Consider the following 19,602-nt stretch of genomic DNA (forward strand, 5'->3'; position numbering starts at 1 on the left):
GTCGGTGAGCGGAGCGGAGTGGAGCGGAGCAGCTTGTAGAGCGGAGCAGTTCGTGGGATGGCAGGAAAGTGGACTGGCTCGTGGTAAAGGCTGCGGCGGAACCCCCACGGAGAAACAGACGGCTGGCCAGCCTCGGATCACGTAAGGTGCCCCTTAACACCCTGCGTGCCCCCCCCTTTTACTCTGGGGCTGCACTGACCAGGGGCAGAGACTTTGGGGGTTGTTGAACTTTTGGGACTTTGGGTGGTTGCTGGACCCCAGAGACTTTGGGGATGTTGGACTTTGGGGACTCTGGGTGATTTTTGGGTTGCTGGATTCAAGAACCCAAAGGGAAAGGACACAGCCCAATTTGCTGGGGTGGGTTTTCCTCATGGTTTGTGTTATGAATCCTGTTTGTGGTGTTTTTCCAATTTTATGCTGATGTCGTTTACCTCATGTCATTAAACATTTTCTGCTACACTCAGACTCCGTGCTTGCGAGAGGGGAAGTATTGCCTCTTAGAGGTACCCAGGGGGGTGGTATGTAATTGTCCCAGGTCACTGGGTGGGGGCTCGAGCCGGTTTTGCATTGTGTTATTGAAACGGAACCCCTAGATACAGAACCCGGCCCTTGTTGCTGCCAACTTAGATGGGCAGAAGGGTTACAATTGTATGAGTCTCTCTACAATCTTCCAACTAATCCAACTTAGTCACAAGTATCAAGAGTGTAATATACTCCGATAGTAGGCAAATTAAAATTCTAGGACAAACTAATCTCTTTACAATAGGCACTTTCAGGAAAATGATTTATGAATTCAGAATATTTTATTCTTAGCTTTCTGTGTTTTGTTTGTAACAAGTAAATCGTTTTAATTTGAAATCAATAAAAGACTGATAACACCATGAAGTGCTGTTTGCAAAGTACTGAAGTAGATTTATTTTGTTTCATTTGCATATTCATATATGAAATGGAATGGAACTGAACGTGATTATTCAGGGTCAGTCTTTTACCATATATCAGAGGGGTAGCCGTCTTGCATCTGAAGAAGTGAGGTTCTTACCCACGAAAGCTTATGCTCCCAATACTTCTGTTAGTCTTAAAGGTGCCACAGGACCCTCTGTTGTCTTTTACCATAGTACTTCTTGCTGTTACCTTTCACAAAAACCCTGGGCCAGATTGACTCCTTTGCTTTTGGAGCTCCAAAGTAAATCCACTTGGAGTGATACAAGCTGTTCACAATCCTCTGTTCTTCAGGGGTCTTTACTCAGGGCTACCTCCTAAAAATAGGGGGGCCTCTCCCAACACAGCTTTGATCAGAGAGGCTCCAGTAGAGTCCTGAGTTGATTTTAACGTTGTCCTACCCACTACTGAATTACTAGGGGGTTCAATTCCCCCTTGGGTGCAGCTTCTTTCATGTCCTATTGAGGTGAATCTAGCTTCAAAAGTTAAAAACCAAAATGGGACATTATTTTTTCAAGTGTTTTGGGGTGTTTTTAAACTCTCATGCAGAACAGAGCACATGTAGCTGTGCTCCGCCTCTTTGGTAAATCTCTGTTTAATTTTGTAGATACGTATTCTTAAACTGATACATCCCAACCATAGCAGAGAATAAATAAAGCCCTGCATTTTATAGGACACCTTTGCATTCCCAAGAAAAGTGTTTTTGTATGTTGACTTTGTGATGTGCTAAATTATTGGAACCATCAAAAGGAATGTGTATATAGTCAGTGTACCAGTATGTTTATCAGTTCATAAATTCCCCAGGGAGACTGTTGATCTCTGCTTCCATCTTCCAGAATTTAGAGATTAGATAGTCACTATCCAAACTGACAACAGGCATCTGATATGAAATAAAATCCTCCACTTGTGCTTGTAGATCTTGATAACAATGGTTTCCCACCTCTGGGTTCCCCTCTCTAATTCTTTTCAGAGTTTAAACTTAATTAAAGCATCTTTATAACTGTTTTATTATAAAATATTCAAAGGGTCTAAGTGTGGTTTGTCTCAGGCTTTTACTATTTTTATTGTTTAAGGAGTGCACATTAGTGGACTTTGTAAAACACACACAGGCACACACAGAGACACACAGAAAATGATTCCAAGTGGCTTACGTTTCAACTCATTTAACTCCAATGCACTGCACAGCAATTCATATGCAAGAAGATGTGGATATATCATTGGCAGAGAGCTAGCACAACAAAGCTTCATGGGTGAAAAAGGTGGGATTTAAATAGAGATAGGCCCAATCCATGAAGTTTGGTTCTAGAACTGGCATAAAATTTTGGGAGAAGATCCAGTTTTCCTTTTTTTCCCCTGCTTCTAATTTTAAGTAAAAATTCAAAGGAGGCAAGTGAGTGCATAGGAAGTGGATAGAGTTGGCATAAAACAAAAGTCTGAAGCCAAGAGTGAGAGGAGATTAAAAAGGCAATTAAAGAGCACTTGAAGAGCAAAGAGTGGGAGGAGATGTAAGCATGGTCAGTGTTCTGTAGAGTCTTGAAGCTGAGGATAAGTTAGTGGAGGAGGAAGAAGATGATGTCAGAGCAGTAGGTCAGTAAAATCCAAGAAGTAGCTTTTTGAATAGCCTAAGAAGGGAGATAGGCCAGAGAAGAAAAAGGTGCAGTAGTTTAGGAGAGACATGACTAAAGTATTGATAATGGTTTAAAAAAGAGGTTATATCTGGGAAAGTGACTTTGTAAAAAATCACACTCTGGGGTTCCACTGTTTATTGCCACTCAGTCACTGCATATCAAACGAGCCAAGCTTACATGGAAAATTGTTCTAAATATCAGCACTGCAAAGTCAAGCTGGGATTTGAAGGGAAAGTTGTATTCTTTGCTGGCTCGTGCATTATAGTTTCTGCAATCATAACTCAATTGCAAATTCTGTTGATTATGCATGAGCCAGAAAAGGATGCAGCCTATTCTCTCCTAGGTCTCTTGACTATTCAGAGAAAGTAGTGAGGACTTACGATTTGATTCTGCTCCAGTTTACATCAAAGACTCCTATTAACTTTAATAGGAGTAGGTCCTTGGTCTTATTTTTGCACAATTTGATTAAGTCTCTGGGAAAGATGGATTTCCTCATTGGTGGCTTATAAACTAACAAGTTCTGTTTAAAGGAAAATGGGGGGAAAGTAAGAAGCTAAACCTTGACATGAAATACTTTTATTAGCTATGGTTATTTTCATTTATAGTTGTTGTATTGCACTATACACAAATCCAAGCTTAACTAAGGTTTCTCTCTCCCCTTGTCATTATGGATAAGGCTGTTCATATATCCAAAGATGGCACTAGCCCTCTGAGGGCCTAAAGCAGGAATATTTTTGCCCCACCCGCAAAATATACTAAAAAAGCAAATGGGGGGCCCTTTGAGCTGCTTAGGGCCCTAAGCAATTGCTTAGTCTGCTTATGCCTAGCGCCGGCACTTCACTTATCTCATCCTACACTTAGGAGACTTGGACAGCCTTGTAGAAAGAAGTTGAAAGTATGACTGGCTACCCATGGCTTTGCTGGGCATAGGGCCTTAGGAGAATTGTAGATGAGTGCCCTCTAGATATTGTATAGAGCATTGCAGCTCAGTCAGCAGTTTTACATCTGTTTAAAGTGAAATAAAAAATGTGAAATTATAAAATTAATTTTTAAAAGAAAAAATAATTTATTATTATTTCAAGTATTACATATTTCATTTCAGTTGTTTTGGATGATTATAACCTAGGAAGTCACGTTCTATATGGTATCTTCTGAAACAAACTTAGGTCAACAGGATTTCCATAACTTCTTAACTAAGGATCTTAATGCAATGGAAGAACCAGTACACTATACTTTATTAGCTTTATTTAGAATATACCTTGAAATGACAGAAAATGGTGCTATTTTTCCTAAGAGAGAAAAATACAGCAACAGTAATTTAAAACTTTTTGTACAAAATGTACTGAATTCCATAGGTGCCTGCCTCTCTGGTATTATATATGCTTATTACAAAAAGAAATATACTGAGATGATGTTAATGCTTCAATTTGAAACCTCTGAACCCAGAAATTTGCTTTAAATTAAGAAAGAAGCCCTTTCTGGTTTCTTGGATGCCAAATGTCAGCCAAGAACCAATTTTTATAGCCAAGTTATAAATCCTTTAAAAGAAGATTGCAGAGTGGAGACTATCAGGATGGTTGAGGCATATGATACCAGTAAACTAAGGAGGGGACAGAGGGGAGAAATTGTAATTGTTTGGGAAAGTGGAAGGTTACAAAGCAGAAATAAAATGTGACCTTCTCCTGTTGAACTGGTGTACATAGACACAGCTATAAACAATTTTGCAGTCAGCATTGACTATGAGTTACTGGTAAGAACCCAAGTGAGGAATTATTAAAGGTAACAAAGATCATGTGTCAAAAGAATATTACAACAAAATAATTAATGTTTTTAATGAGAACCCTTTAATGAGAAATCTGATGAGAGATCAATTCAAATATTAATAAAAACCAGATGATCAGTCAAAACCATGTTAAGTAAAATCAAATAGTTTCTTTTCATATTGAAACTCTTAGAAATTCTGTGTGCTGCACGTTATGGAATAGGACCTAAAATGTATTTCCCAATGGTCTTGTATGTGATACACTTGAGGGGGGGATACATTTGAGATAATAATAACATACTGACTGCTGAATTCTGACACATTTAAAATTGATGTTTGTTGTTTTAAAACCATGCAGAGGGATAAATGTTCTATGAAGAAGCTAACTGGATCCCCACTGTTTCTTTGTGTATTCTCCCAGCTAACTGCACGGCTGATAGACAGCGCTATTAAGTAGTCATTAGCACCGTGTCTGAAAGCTTGGCTTCTGCAGATAATAACAGGCCATTCAGTATTTTAAGCCTTTGTAAGAAGGAGGACACTGTGTGGTTCATATAACTGAGTATAATGAGGTCATTCTATGACAAGCCTGAGAATACAGAGCCATGGGCAACTTATTAGCCTATTTGATGTTAGAACAGATTCAAGTCTAACATTCCAGTGATTTTTTCCCCCTGCAAAAAGCTTCTGCCATTAACTGAGACTACAAAACGACATCACTGAATGGTAGATTGAAATATTGATATAACTGTATTGTAAAGTCTTCAAAATACTTCTGCTTGACTCTGTAGATAAGGAAATGTATATGGACAGATATTTAAAGTGTAGCATTTGTCTGTTTTCTAAAAGCTAACAATGTGACAGAAAAATAGGAAATATTAATGTAGCCAGTAGTGTTCAAAGCAGTACTAAAATGGTAAAAAAAAAAAAAAAAGCTCTGCATAATTTAGCATGACAGTTTTTACTATTTTGTGTCTGATTTCTGCAAAATTTGAGGCAGTGGCTATTTTTACATTGACAATATGCACAAACTGAAATTTAAACTTTACAGCTACCTTTTGCTCAGAACTATTCCATTTTCACTCAGAAATGGGCTTACTTTTCTTGGGAAAGAAGCGCTATTTTTGAATGAAAATGTTGTGATATGTACTGAGTTTTTCAGCAAAATAGGCCCATTTCAAGTTTCTTCATGGAACATGAAAAACTTCACCTTTGATTATGAATATTTTGCATATCCAGTTATCATCATAAACTGGACAATTCTGATCAAATAAATTATGCTGTTTGTTAGTTACAGTACACACAACAGTATTCATAGGTAGCTATCACAATACATGTGGATTACAGGTTAACATAAATTAATATATTTCTCTATTTTAATACCTTTAGCGCTTTTAATAGCTTTTAAATATGCTAACTGTATGAAAACTGGCCATTCTGGTAATGATGTTTCTTCAAGGTGGTTTCTGCAAATTATAATTTGTAGGATGTGTTGTCTTCAGGGCACTGCAGCACTTTGGAAAAGTTTGAAAACAGTACTCATTGGGTGTTGTATGCGTAATCTCATGACACTCAACTTTCAGGGCTGAGGATATTCAATTGGCTTATGGTCCCAATTGCCTCAGTTCCTTCTCTTCCATTGTGGAAGCTCAGTGCCTGTAGCTAGATGTGTATGTGAAGTGTATGTGTATGTGTAAATGGAATTTAGTTTATCTTAAATTTATAGTTTTCATATTTTAGCAATTTAATATGCTTGTAGTAGTTATTAAGACTTTGCTGCACGCGATGCAGTCTAATTTCTTTGCAGCATGGCTTCAGCTTGGGAAAAGCTCGTATGGTGGATCTGAGCTCTCAGAGGCCTGGATTCAAGAAGTGTGCATAGTCTCTCTCCACGTGCCTGGAGTCTGATGCACACACTCAAAACCGTGTCTGCTTAGGGGTGGGGCCTAACTGGAGCTTGGTGTGGCGCTTTCACACCCTGAGCCGGGAAAGATTTGCAGCTCTGGCTTCAGGTCATCCTTCTCTGAGAGTCCCTGAAATCTAATAATTCAGAACTGCCTAAGGCAAAGGGTCTGGGTTCTGTGCAGGGCCCAAAAACTCTGCCTTGGCAAGGCAAACCATAAGAGTCAGTGCCAGAATCAGCACTTCTTTCTGGAATCATATAAGAGGTGTCAATAAGGTGGTTACCTTGATTAATGCTCAAAGAACTCCATTTATTGGTAAACTAATTCTCTTTAAACCTTCATTTGAGTTATCACAGAAAGAAACAGAGATTGGAAAGGTTGCTACTAGTTCTATTTCTACCTTTCTTTTTTCTGTTGTGATTTATAGTGTGTTGACTATTGAATGGAATGGATTCAATGGCCCCAGCTATGCTAGAAGTAAACTGTCTTAGAGTATGGGTGAATCGGACCTCTTGACTTCATATAGCCTACAAACTTTCTAAAGAATTCTTGGGAAGCAAAGTAAACTAATATGAGAGGTATTTGCATAAATCTTTCTTAGAGTAAGCCTTTCATAATTTACAGCTGAAGTAACCTGTACATTAGAATGGTGTGTTAGTCTTAGATGGCACAGTACAATTACAATTGCCTGTAACAGTCATGGAACTGTTTAAAATGTTTATTTCACTATTTTAATTGTTCTTTCAATATTTACAAGATATGAATAATCTATCAATTCACACTTAGCTGTGCTTAATTCTGATTTCCACTTATTATAAAAACTTAAACTGATAACAATCCACGGTGAATTCAAACCAAACATTGGGTAGTACACCATAGACAGCTTCTAAGCTTCTGGGGTTTTGTTTGTTTGTTGTTTGGTTACTTTATTTTTAAGGGGGTGGGGAAAAGGGAGGGGATCTGTTTCATAATATCATTTTGATTTACAAGATAATACAATTTTAAAATACAATAGATTTTTTTTAGATCCAACTATTAATTTATTCATTGTGACGCATAAAGGGTAGAAGAAAGAAGAAACAAATATTGATTTATAAGTGACACTTGTACTTTCCAACAAATTGTTATACATAGTGGGTTGGACTTTCCAAAGCACCTTGGTGTCCTTTTTATGTCAATGGGAGCAAATTTAGGCCAGTCCTGGGTGCTTTTTAAAAACCTACCAGTGTATTTTTAGAGTATTTTTCTGCCTATTTTTACCCTGATTTACAGTTTGGACAATCAAATTATATATACCCAAATATGGAAAAGCAGTTTTGTATATTAACAAATTACATACTCATGACATTAAAATATGAAAAATATTCATGATATATTGCAGAAGTTCGTCCTTGACTTCTATTGATAGCTAACTGGCAATGATTTTTTTCTTTAGGTAATATAGATTCTGTTTACACCATCTGCTGAATAAGGCAGCATAGATAACAGTTCATCAGATATTGCAATGACATTTGTTTATCTGTGTAATTGTACTCTTTTTTTTACACATTAATGTTAGGAGAGCAATAATTGTTGATCACAGATGCTGTGATTTGTAACTAAAATGCACTTTGTACTTATAGTCATATTAGTCTAGCTCTCCCAGGAACCGCAGGGGTGAAAGGAACAGAATGTGGGGCCACCGCTCCTCAGGAGCCAGCGCCCTGCACTGGCAGGTCCTCTGGCATGGCTGTACTGCCCCCAGCCCTACCCCCAGCCCTTCCACGTAGCTGCGTCTCCTGTCTTGAATCTTTACAGCCCTGCTGGAGGACAGGGCTGAAGTCGGGGCTGGGGGCAGTACAGCCACGCTAGAGGAGCTGCCGGCGCGGGGTGCTGGCTCCTAGGAGTGGCAGCCCCACGTTCTGCTCCTTTTCGCCGCTACAGTTCCCGGAAGAGCCCTGGGGTTCAGCGGATACTTATTTCTATCCGTGGATATCCAAATCCGCAGGGATACATTTGTATCCGCGCAGGGCTCTACAATTCATTCTTGAAAAATGTGTCTTTCCGGTACAGCGTCCTGGCAATAAATGTCTTAATGGTTCGGCATACTGACCATACTGGCTTACTTGCACCACTGAGTGCCCCTGAGATATTTGAAAATATCTACATCTTTGCACACATTCACCATGTAATTATATATCATTATATATCATTCCTGATGTTCTCAGTATGATTCCTCCCTACAACTACAGAGGTCTAGTAAGGCCTAAACTGGAGGTAAAAAAAGAACCCGCAATAACAACAGAATGAACAATTTCAGGGAGCAAATCCAGTGCTGCCATGTCAAGAAAGGGCTTGAGCTATGTGTTATCTGTACCACCTTTTCATTCTACCTTGGGCTCATCTGCATACATGCTACTGTGTCACAAAATCTATCCCCAAAAATCTGAGATAAATCATAGTCTTTTTGAAGTCAATGGAAATTTTGCCTTTGACCTGAACTGAATCAAGATTTGCCCATGGAACGTAAGAAATATTTTTCAAGGGAATTCAATGTTTATTAAAAATTGCTCTCTCTTTTTTTTCTAGTATTCATCATGGCATCTGGACTTTTGGTTTATCCTTTCGGCCTCAGCTCTGCTACAGTGAAGAAATTCTGTGAGAATTCAAGCATATACAATGCAGGAGACTGTCAGATTGGATGGGGGTACATGTTGGCAATTGTTGGAGTCATGTTATCTGTCTTTTTACCATTCTTTGCAAAATATGCACCAAAAGAGTACATATCTCCAACTCCAATACCTACTATTTTATAGTATTTTATTAGTATTTAACAGCAAAACATTCCTGTTAATCAATGGGCAGAAAGTATTATAGCACTTCCTTTTAGCTGTATGGCTAAAAAAAAAAAAAAAAAAAAAGAGAGAGAGAGAGAGGGAGATAGAGGGTCAGAATCACAGAGACCAAAAGTGCACTGATAGTCTTCCGTAAGCATGAGAAGCTAACACTCTGGAATTGAAATAAGACTAATTAGCAGCCTTTATGCTGCTCTAAACTTATAATGGCTTAATGCCTTAGTCAAAAAATCTGTTTATCCTCAAAACATCTGTCTACCTCCCAAACAGTTTCTTTTATGTCTCAAAACAGTAAATCTGTTAAAAGCCTCAATTCTCTTTTATATGTTATTAAATGTCACAACTTTTATGAACCCAATAATTTTAAATCTGATAATGATATTTTGTTATAGTTACTATGAGTGGGAAAAAGCCTGCTAGTAACCAGAGCCTAAAATGAAGCTTACCTATGAAAAAAGATGTATGCAAGAAAAAGTGCTTTTGTTTGTTTGTTTTTAATCAATGCATGTTAGGAGTGTGCCTGAATATTGTACTTTGTAGGCACATGTTTTAGTACTGGTCTAACAATTGGGAAGTATAGCCTCCACCGTGATTGCTATACATTTTACATAACTTTTTGCTAAAGAGATCTAACCTTTTCAAAAGGCCCAATACTAAAATAGCTTAAAAAGGAGAAAAGTATATTAAGAGGAGAAGTGCATTTGTTTTACCATACTTCTTAGATTATGATTTTGCATGGAATTGTATATAATTATGTATAGTTTTGGGGGTTTTATAAGCCTGTAAGGTAAAGACTGTGAGTATGTGTGGCAGACTTTGACTCAATATCATCCAATGTAATGATGACTAGAAAAATGTCACATTTTTTGTGTGAAATTTATGAAGTCTAGTTCCAGCAATGGCATTTTTGGTTTCATTACCACCAAGGACTCAAACAAATGCACCACATGCCTTAAACAAAAGAATGATTGGGTTCTAATATTACTCCATTGCCATATTTCTCCTTCAAAATTACAGTAAAATTCCTATCCAGTACTTAGGTCATGAGGATGTTATTTATTTTTAATATTTACTAGTAAAGAACTGAACCTCTTGATTATATTTTAATACTGAACCTTACTTTTCTGCTTTTTAGTTTGTCCTGTGAACCAACTGATCAAATCTATCATCTTTGTTAGTTGTATGCAGTGTTGTTGTAGCCATTTGGTCCCAGGATATTAAAGACAAGGTGGGTGAGGTAATACCTTTTATTAACCCACCTTCTGTTGGTAAGAAAGACAAGCTTTCAAGATTACACAGAGCTTTGGAAGAAGAGCTGAAGAAGAGCTCTATGTAAGCTCAAAAGCTTGTCTCTCTCACCAACAAAAACTGGTCCAACAAAAGATATTACCTCACCCACCTTGTCTCTCTATTTTTCTTGGTTATTTACTGAAGCCTGGGTAATGGTTATTCCTGAATTTCTTCTTTTCTGAAAAATGTGCGTGAAGGGACAGATAAAGAAATGTTGAGGAAGTATAAGAAAATGAGAACTGATAGAACAATCACTTTACTTTATTCCAATATGTATCAAAGTATTATACAATCTTGTTTACATTGTGAAGCCTTCTAAACTCAACTTAATTAAGCATTACATTATTTTTTAAAGTAGCTGACTGTTGTTACATAATCATGAGCTCGAAAGGGCAAATTATGCACATACATTTATAATATAATTCAATTACATTATTAATGTTTAAAAATGCATATTTCAAAGCTGAATAAAGTAAATAGAGAGAACTCTATGGTTTTTGTCATAGAGAACTAAGGAATGAAATCTAAATATTTAACAAAAATGAGGCTGAAGGAATTTCCTCTGCCCTCCTAAAGGCAGAATAGACTTCAGTCTTCTCTGTATGTAGCATGTAGCATTTTTAGTAGTGTCTTATGCTCATTTCATAAATTGCTGGAATAGATTGGAAAGCTTCATATAAAATTCAGAAGGTAAAAAGTGAGAAAATAAACAGATAAAAAAAACCATAACCACAAAGTAAAGAGAGAGATGCAGGCTTTTCTTTCCTAACCAACCTGTGCCTTTACAATAGAACAATTATACAAGACAGGATCAATATATAAAAAAATTCTCATAAACCACTGAAAATGTTATACAATGTGTAAAATTTGTATTCTGTGGGTTTTTCTCTGTTTTGTGTAATGTTTACGATTGTTCACTTAATGTTTCACTAGAAAAAGTGATTTGTTAGTGTAAATTAGAAAACATTTTTGCAAAGATTTAATTGCTTACCAAAAGTAAAATAATTTTAGATTTCTATTAATACCCATAATATATCTAGTAGACACAGAGGGCCCAATCCTGTCACCACTTATAAACATAACTTTACTCATGTGCAGAATTGTGTCCATCACTAATCCCATTGAAATCAGTAGGATTACACATGTGAATAAAGTTACGTAAATGTTTGCAGGATCGGACGCATAGTTTGAAATTCCTTTATAACTTTCACCTATTTTCTCAGTAGAGGTCTTAAAATTTACAATATTCCTATACCAAACTACATATTGAAAATTTATTTTCAGTGTTTTGAACAAACAATCAAGTTAAAAACTCAAGTTTTTTCCACAGTATCCTCCACTTTCTAAGAAAGAGCGAAACTAATGCTTCCATATTGAACGTCCTTTATATAATTTTAAACATTGAAAGGAAATAACGAAAACTTAATGGAGACTGGTGAAATCTAAAATGGGGTAGACAGAATTGCCATGTAAAAGGTCCATGTTCAGAGTCAATTTATAACTCTGGGTAGAGATCATACTGTAACTCAAACCAGAGTAAGCAAAGCATATATTGCAGAAGCTCCTCTGGAACTTAAATAGGGGGAATTACTACCAATACATTTGCTAACACTGATAAATCACTTTTTTAATGAGGACTGTCTGTGAGTTATATTGTGTATAATAGTTTTCTTGTTAAAAAAAACAGAAAATTTACTGGATCAGGTTCAAGTTTTATTCTAAATATATAATTTTTTAAGTGTAACTAAAAGCTGTATTTTCCATTACTGTGTTTCTGCGTTGACTAGCTGCCTCCTTTTTAGAATATTAACTGTTTTCCGTATTTGACTTGTTGAATAAAATATTTGAATTATTTTAAATGTGAAATTTACAATTGCCAACACTGTATAATAAAATAATAAAATAATTCACATTGTTCACTATTTTCCTGACTTTGCTTTTGTTTTACAGTTGCAGTCAGATAAGATGCACAGCAGTTACTTTAAGGGAAGAGACTGAGGGGATAAGGAAATGGCAACAAATAGGAATAATCTATATAGGTGTCTGCGTATAGGAGCATAGGCATATAAACATATAGTTTGTGATCCCTGGCCTGTACAAATAATGATCCAGTTAGTAGTAGGCTGCTATCCTGGGACTTGGGAGAAGCAGGTTCAGTTCCCTTCCCTTTCTCCCACCTCTTGTGTGGCTTTGGGCAATTCACTTACTGTTACTGTGTGCCTCAGTTCCCATCTGTAAAATAGGGATAATAGTACTTCCTTACTTCACATGGATGTTAGAATACATTAAAGATTGAGGCAATTGGATACTTCAGTAATGGGGACCAAATAAATACCTAAGATAGGCTTCATCCCAGAACAGCTCGGCAGTGCCTGTTACGTTAGCCTGTAGAAGAACTTCTACATGGGTTTTGGCAGAGCCAGAAAAAGCAAGGCAACTTCTGCAGCTGCAGCCCAGCCAGTCAGAATATGGCTCTACATATAATTTATGTTTATCAGCAATGAAAATCATTTTTTAAAAAACATTTATTCTTTAGATGAAATATATGGTTAATATTTTGAAATAAAAGTACTTATTTTCTCAAAATAATTTCTTGGAACAATCGTACTAAAAAGCAACAATAAATTCACTTAGAATTGATTATCTGATTTTTCTAAGCCATTTAGGTTAATGATGGAATTAGTACCTTATTTTGCTCCAGTTACTTACACTTAATGACCATATAATTCAGAATTCAAGAAAATTAATTTAATTTAATTCCCAGTAAATTTCTGACATGAGACTAGATTGCCTCCTCTCATGGAGAAACCAACAGGCAAGGCCCAAGGGGACGAAAATGGTATGAGGATCCTGTAGATCATTTGGGTGAATAGGTTCCCCTCAGAGTGGGCTACACTGCTTTTTTCAGCCCTACACCCTCAGACATTTTGAGATCCTTTACAAGCTAAGACCATCTATGGAGAGGCCCTATACTTCTGCACTCTCTCCAGCTCCCCGTGATTCTCCCCTACTCCTTTCCCCTTAAAGGGCTAAGGCTAAATTATTAACTCTTCAATGGATTGTCTGTGGGGTTGGTGGAAGGGGGGATGGACATCTCCCAGTTCAGCCTTCTATGGGCCATACAGCTGTACCCTCAATGTTAGACAAAAGGGGTGGGAAACTGTGCTATGAATGGGATGCTCCCTCCACCTTCCATGATAACACTGCGAAATCCATTCATTGTTTACATTCAGGGTATATGAGTTTAGCTAAAAGTTGAGTCTGTATAAATTCATGTATTTGTAACCAAAATGTAATACAGGCAGTCCTCGACTTTATGACGTTCAAGTTACGAAGAACTGCACTTACGACCCTTCTACATGGACACCCCGATTCGACTTACGACTATAGGTTTCGAGTTTACGATGCTCGGTCCCGCAATGAAGTAGATTGCGGTTCCGAGTTCCGACTTACAACACAATTGTAAGGAACCAGTTGTGTCGTAAGTCCGAGGACTGCCTGTATTTTGATCCATATTCCTTCAGTAAAATCTAACAAACCACACAACAAAAAATCTAGCACAGTAAACAAAGAAATATAATGGTAGAAACAAACCGGAACAATTTTATTTTAATTTTTACATAACACATACTATAATTGTGCTTTCAAGTATTTAATAAAAGAATACTTTTAATATGAGCTTTTGTAAATGCTCAAGATGTGCAGCCTTTATGCTTATTGATCAACAGGAGTGTGATCTCAACTTTAAATTATTGCTTAAATAAACATTACTTTAAACTTCATTCATTGTTTTCACACATTCTCTCATCTCGACATCTGAAGTTTTAACAAATTCTTGGAAAGTTCTTTGTTCTACAACAGTTGCAGGTCTTACAGACACACACTTGAAGATGTTCCTTTTTGTGTCATAGTTTCCCATGCACCTGTGGACTCGACCTCTAATTAGTCTTGGAAGCTCCCGATCCTATTTCAAAAGCATAATAATCAAAAGGTTAAAATTAATTCCCTTTTCTAACATGAACTAAGCTCTTCAAAATGTCTGAAGAATAATAGTGTTCGTAGGGGATTCCTGGAGCCTAGGTAATGTTTGTGGGCTATGTCAGCTCTACAGTCCCTTGCAGTTCTTGACCCTCTCTGGCAGCATGACTGCACAGGAGCTACACCACAAGAACTTCTTCTTTTGTCAATTGCTGTCCCTACAACTCTTAGGAAAAGTGGTTCCATTACAAGAAGGGAGCTGCGGAAAACAGTATGTTCTGAGGGAAGTTGCCAAGTACCACGAAGCTAGATGAAAAGATGTCTTAACAGTGAACAGAAATGGGAGATACTGGGTTTTCACTGACAAAAGACCCACAAAAACTTTGGCCCAAGTCTACCCTGAAGTATGCACAAATTACCTTAAAAAAATTAATCAACAAACTGAGGTAACAGAAAACTTCCTGCTATAAGTCCTTTGTGAGAAGAATTGAACTTTGGCCAAATTATATACATAAAACTCCTCTGGGTACAAAGAGGATTTTCCTACATCTGCAGCTAGCCATCGATAGAAGGCAATTATGCAAGCCCAGAACTGCATGGCCCTTTTATAGCCTCATTTCTGAATGGTCAGTGCTATGAAGGCATGCTCATGCAATCCAAACAGGTACACCTTTTCTAGAGGACTGCCAAAGCTCAGTAGCACCAAGTGGTTGGTGTGTGTAAACTACAAATAAAAATATGCAGAGCACACCTTGAAAAAAAGTGAACTTTGCCCCATAACTTCTCTGCTTTATAGTTGTTTCCCTCCAAAATCCCAATCCAGCTTTCCACAACCTAAACAAACTCTTCTCAAATTTAATTTGATCTGAGAAAGCCCCAAGACACTTGCACAAACATTTCTCAACAAGTTTTGGCAAAACGGGTTTGGGCTTGCCTGAACTGCAACTGTATTTACTGCCACAGACCCAATAAGCAGTTTGTTCACTTTGTATGGAAAGTGAACAATACAGCTTTTAACTTTATTTTATACATTAGAAGTTAGTGTTAACAGAATACATGTTATTAACCTCCTAACTGCACCACGTATAGTATATTCTGTATAAACATAGAAAATACTTACAATTTCATAAAATACACATGGCAGACTCTCCTTTCCATCTCTCAAGACAAAACTTTTTGCTCCATATGCTCCAGGTGTGACTGCAGAATCAAGTGTGCCTAAACAATATGTCAAGAAGTAAACGAGGATGTAAACATGAGAGCACTATTAAAGCCTGTGATCTACAAATATTAAGTGACATTAATATTCAATAGACAAAAATACTAAGCAACATACTGATGTCAGTCTTCTAACTAGCACAGTTTCCACTGACATCAGTGGGAATTGTACTGCAAATTAAGGGCTATATATGGCACACTAATAGTAAATTCACATATTTTGTCTCTGTGAAGTAGGTGAAAAACTGTACTTTTCATAAGCATGATTATAAACTGATTAGCTCCCTAGGTACTGGTGCACGAGAGATCCAGTTTTTCTTAAAGCTGTACTTACTCATATATGCGAATCAATTCTAAACCATTAAAATTTTTAACCAACATTTCCAATGTAAAAGAAAGAGTCCATGAGTTCATGTTACATTTGGTATCCCCAGCCACCCCAACTCTTAAAACAATTGGTCATCTCCAGCTTCCTTTGTCAAATTCTATTTTTAGGTAACGTCAATAAAAGTGAAAAGTGAAATAGGTTGTAAAAATAATTCAAATTCAGAAGAACTCCAGGTTTTGACTGATTCCCAAGTTAATTCTATTAAAAAGTTATTGCAGAACTCTGGTACCCTTGCTAGCGGGATTTTTCATTGCAAATTTTCTTTCTGTTTCTTAGCTTCAATAATGTCTCAAGCTTTAATTATTTTAATTCTATAAAAAATGTAATAATCCTGAAAAATAGAAAGAAAGTCTGCTACTACACTCTTAACTGATGTTGTGATGGCTTTTTATATAGTGTGGATTAGTCTCTCGGGTATATGAAGAATTTAGGTTGTACTCATCCTTTTATCAAAGAGTTCAGATGTTATAGACAAAGTTCCAAGCCTCACCAATAAAATTCTTCATCAGTTTTCTAAGTACAGACAGATTTTAGATAGTGGGCACAGTTAATCAAATCAGCCACAGAGAGATGTAAAGAGGACTTTCTTGTGTCAGCTAAACCCATTGCTGCTGGAGGGAAATTCATCCCTTTGGGATTCATGTAGTGTTTTCACCTCTGCTGTGCGTAAGGGTTCCTTCAAATGAGAGAGGCAATTTTAATTTGTATCACATCCCATGAGAATTCTACCAAAAGGAACTTCTTCAGAGAGCTATATCAGCAGACTCTCTAGCCACCGTGGCCATCTCCCCTTTTCAGCCAGCTCACTTTTGATGATGTGCTGTCCTCTATACCTTTACCTTTGTATCCACCTTTTAAGTAGAGTTGTGGCTGCTTTGCACAATGCTACCAAATCCTGAGTAGAGTTTTCATCCCCTGGAAACTCCACACCTCTTTTTATCAGCCTAAGTCACTAATTAAATTAGCACAATTCATTTTATACTGCCCTTGAACCTTGGCTAGAAAATATAACAGAAATCAAGACAATAGTAGAAATATTAAGATGGGGAGAGTTTAAATATTGTAGGGTGATACTTTTCATTTTGCCATGCTCATATTTTGGTGCTCTTTGATATATGGACAATTGTCTGGATATTAAATTAATTGGAGACTCATGTCAATATTAAAAGGAAAATGGGTCAAATATTAATCAAAATTTGAGAACTGGTTCTTTAAATATTTTGACTATTGTTGCTCTATAGTAAAAACTGCATTGTCTTTTTGAGACTGACCCACCAATATTCTTAACTATAGCATAAACTACTATACATACCTAACACTTCAAATAATAGTGCAGTTTTATAAGTATACTGGCTCCAATGCTTCATACTTTCAATGACTGCACTTATAATTCGCAGAGAATTGTCTTTTTCTTTAAGTTTTAATTGATATGCTGGAACTTTCTTTCAGGGAAACATGAGAACTCAAGTTAAATAGAGACCTTTACAGTCTTTAAAGTCAGATAGACTTGTTCTTATGTTAATTATCCAGTATTTAAAATGAACACATTATTTAATTTATTTAGATTACTAAAACACCAATAAACCGATGTCCAATATAACTTGTTTTATGATATCACAAAAATCACACAATAGACTACTGTTTCTGTTCAAATAAATAAGTACCCCTATTCAAAACAATGGTCACACAACCCTCCTTCACACCCACACCCATGCAAAAGGCATTTCATAAAATGAAGATTTTATTTAGGAATTGGACTTTCTAACGTGTCTAAATGACTTCAGAACACAAGTCCCAAAATCCGCACTAATTGGAGAGAATAAGTAGGACTTGACAAAATCCCATGGATATGCACCAGACCACTGATTTGAGTCCAGCCAAGTGGAAAACAATCGCTGGCAAGACAAAGAAATAATATAAACATGCTTGAAACACACAAATTTGTGCCACCTATTTCATACTGAGTAGCAGATAGAAACAAAGTCATGACTAGCAGTTGTCTAAAACATACACAAATAAACTAATAAATAATGAACAGCTATTTTGTTTCTTATTTATACTGTACTACCTTGTGAATCAACATTGACCAAATAGATAATTATCATTCATTTGTGAATGCTGGGCATGACATAGGGGTACAGAGAAAAAGAAAGATATATCTTTAGGTACAATGGGATTTTTGTTGTTAAAAACATAAGCAATGGAAACATTGTTTAGTCTAAATTTGTGCTATTTTTGACAGGGAAATTGCATTTAGCAAATTAAAAAAGAAATGCAAGAGTGAGGGATGCACCAAATGTAAATAGAGGTTTAAAGAACAGAAGAATAGATTAAAATCAGTCAGAATTTCTATTTCTATTAACAAGCTGCATTAACAAGAGCTATGAAGTATGCCAACAGATTTGAAAAAGGTTTTGTAAATGCATAAGAACAGTAAACTAGAGTACAATACTCATGAAGAGATATATTTGTTCTCCTTACAGAAAATAACTTCAACTACAGAAACTAGGAGACAAAGCCAGTTTTTCTAAAAGCAGAGCAACTCTTTACCATTCAACAAACAGCTGAAGAATAAGAACCACTATATACCACTATATTGCATTCCTCACAACATATGACTTGAAGAAGCATAACTTTATTTCACTAGTAAAAATTATTTCAATAAATTACATTAAAGTGAGGGCATGTCTTCCTTTAACACAATTCAAAAATGTTGCTGCCAACATTTCACCAAAATTTCCTGGGACATATCTAAGAAAAGGCCAGGACTCTGAGCAGGAGGCTGACCAAGGTGTGTGTGTGCTCAGAGGGTGTAGTGGTAATTGTTTGCGAAATTTTGGAAATTTTAGGTTACTTTAATATGAAAATTTTAATTCCAAGGCTTCCCAAAGTTGAATTAATGGAGGCCTCCCAAAGCTAGAATTCATGGTGGCTTCATCTTCCCTCAAACAACTTTCCCTCCCCCAACAGGCATCTGTCCCCTTATTATTTTCTCGGGAAATGTCCTGAGGCCTGTAATTTCTTCCCCTTCCTATTCCCCAAAATTTTACCTGAATCATTTTGTCTTCTGGAACATGATCAAATTGTTTTTCATTAACTTTATTTTGTTGAATATTATGTTTAAATTTATATGCTGGACTATGATCCTGTAGACTTCTTGATGTGGTGCTGGATATAACTGGCCATTGTGCTTTGGATGAACATATTTGTCCTGTTACAGTTGTCTCAATATGCTGTGATGCCTTATGATGCTCAGGTAGTTTGTGCTGCTGAACAGTTCTCAGACTATTTGAGATATTCTCAAACTTTCGAATGATTCCACTATCAGATATCAAATTGATTCTGCTACTTGGCGACATATGCTCATTTCTGTTCCAAACTTTAGCATTGGTCTTCTTTTCTTCTGCTCTGCAGTGCAACATTATATATGATTCAATATCATAATACCTATTGAAATATTGACCTGCATATGCAAAATGTATATAAGTGCATTCCATAGATTATTCTGTGACCTTTTTAAAAAAACACCCTGTATTTCTTTAAGCCCAGATAAAGTACTTAAACATGTGCTTAACTTCATCCTTAGTCAAGATAGTGATTAAGTATGTGGTTAATTTTACACATGTGCTTAACTCCCATTAACTTCAATGGGTTTTAAACA

The 19,602-nt window shown here is 36.5% G+C and overlaps 2 protein-coding genes across 2 annotated transcripts in view; one reads left to right on the top strand and one right to left on the bottom strand.

Moving 5' to 3' along the window:
* LOC112114481 (transmembrane protein 211-like) overlaps positions 1-10,316 on the top strand; it is a 154,203-nt gene extending 143,887 nt beyond the window's left edge. Inside the window, exon 3 of the mRNA XM_024211242.2 lies at positions 8,802-10,316. Coding sequence (XP_024067010.1) covers positions 8,802-9,028 — 227 coding nt within the window. The 3' untranslated portion in view covers positions 9,029-10,316. The remainder of the gene's footprint in view (positions 1-8,801) is intronic.
* Positions 10,317-12,618: 2,302 nt separating this feature from the next.
* Positions 12,619-19,602, bottom strand: part of SPATA22 (spermatogenesis associated 22) — a 28,752-nt gene continuing 21,768 nt past the window's right edge. The window contains exons 7-10 of the mRNA XM_029912490.1: positions 18,992-19,349; positions 17,254-17,383; positions 15,456-15,553; positions 12,619-14,321 (exon numbers count right to left, since the gene is read on the bottom strand). Coding sequence (XP_029768350.1) covers positions 14,130-14,321; positions 15,456-15,553; positions 17,254-17,383; positions 18,992-19,349 — 778 coding nt within the window. The 3' untranslated portion in view covers positions 12,619-14,129. The remainder of the gene's footprint in view (positions 14,322-15,455; positions 15,554-17,253; positions 17,384-18,991; positions 19,350-19,602) is intronic.

This window comes from Terrapene carolina, unplaced genomic scaffold (genome assembly GCF_002925995.2).
Source record: "Terrapene carolina triunguis isolate 2854851 unplaced genomic scaffold, T_m_triunguis-2.0 Scaffold231, whole genome shotgun sequence".
Lineage (NCBI taxonomy): Eukaryota > Metazoa > Chordata > Testudines > Emydidae > Terrapene > Terrapene triunguis.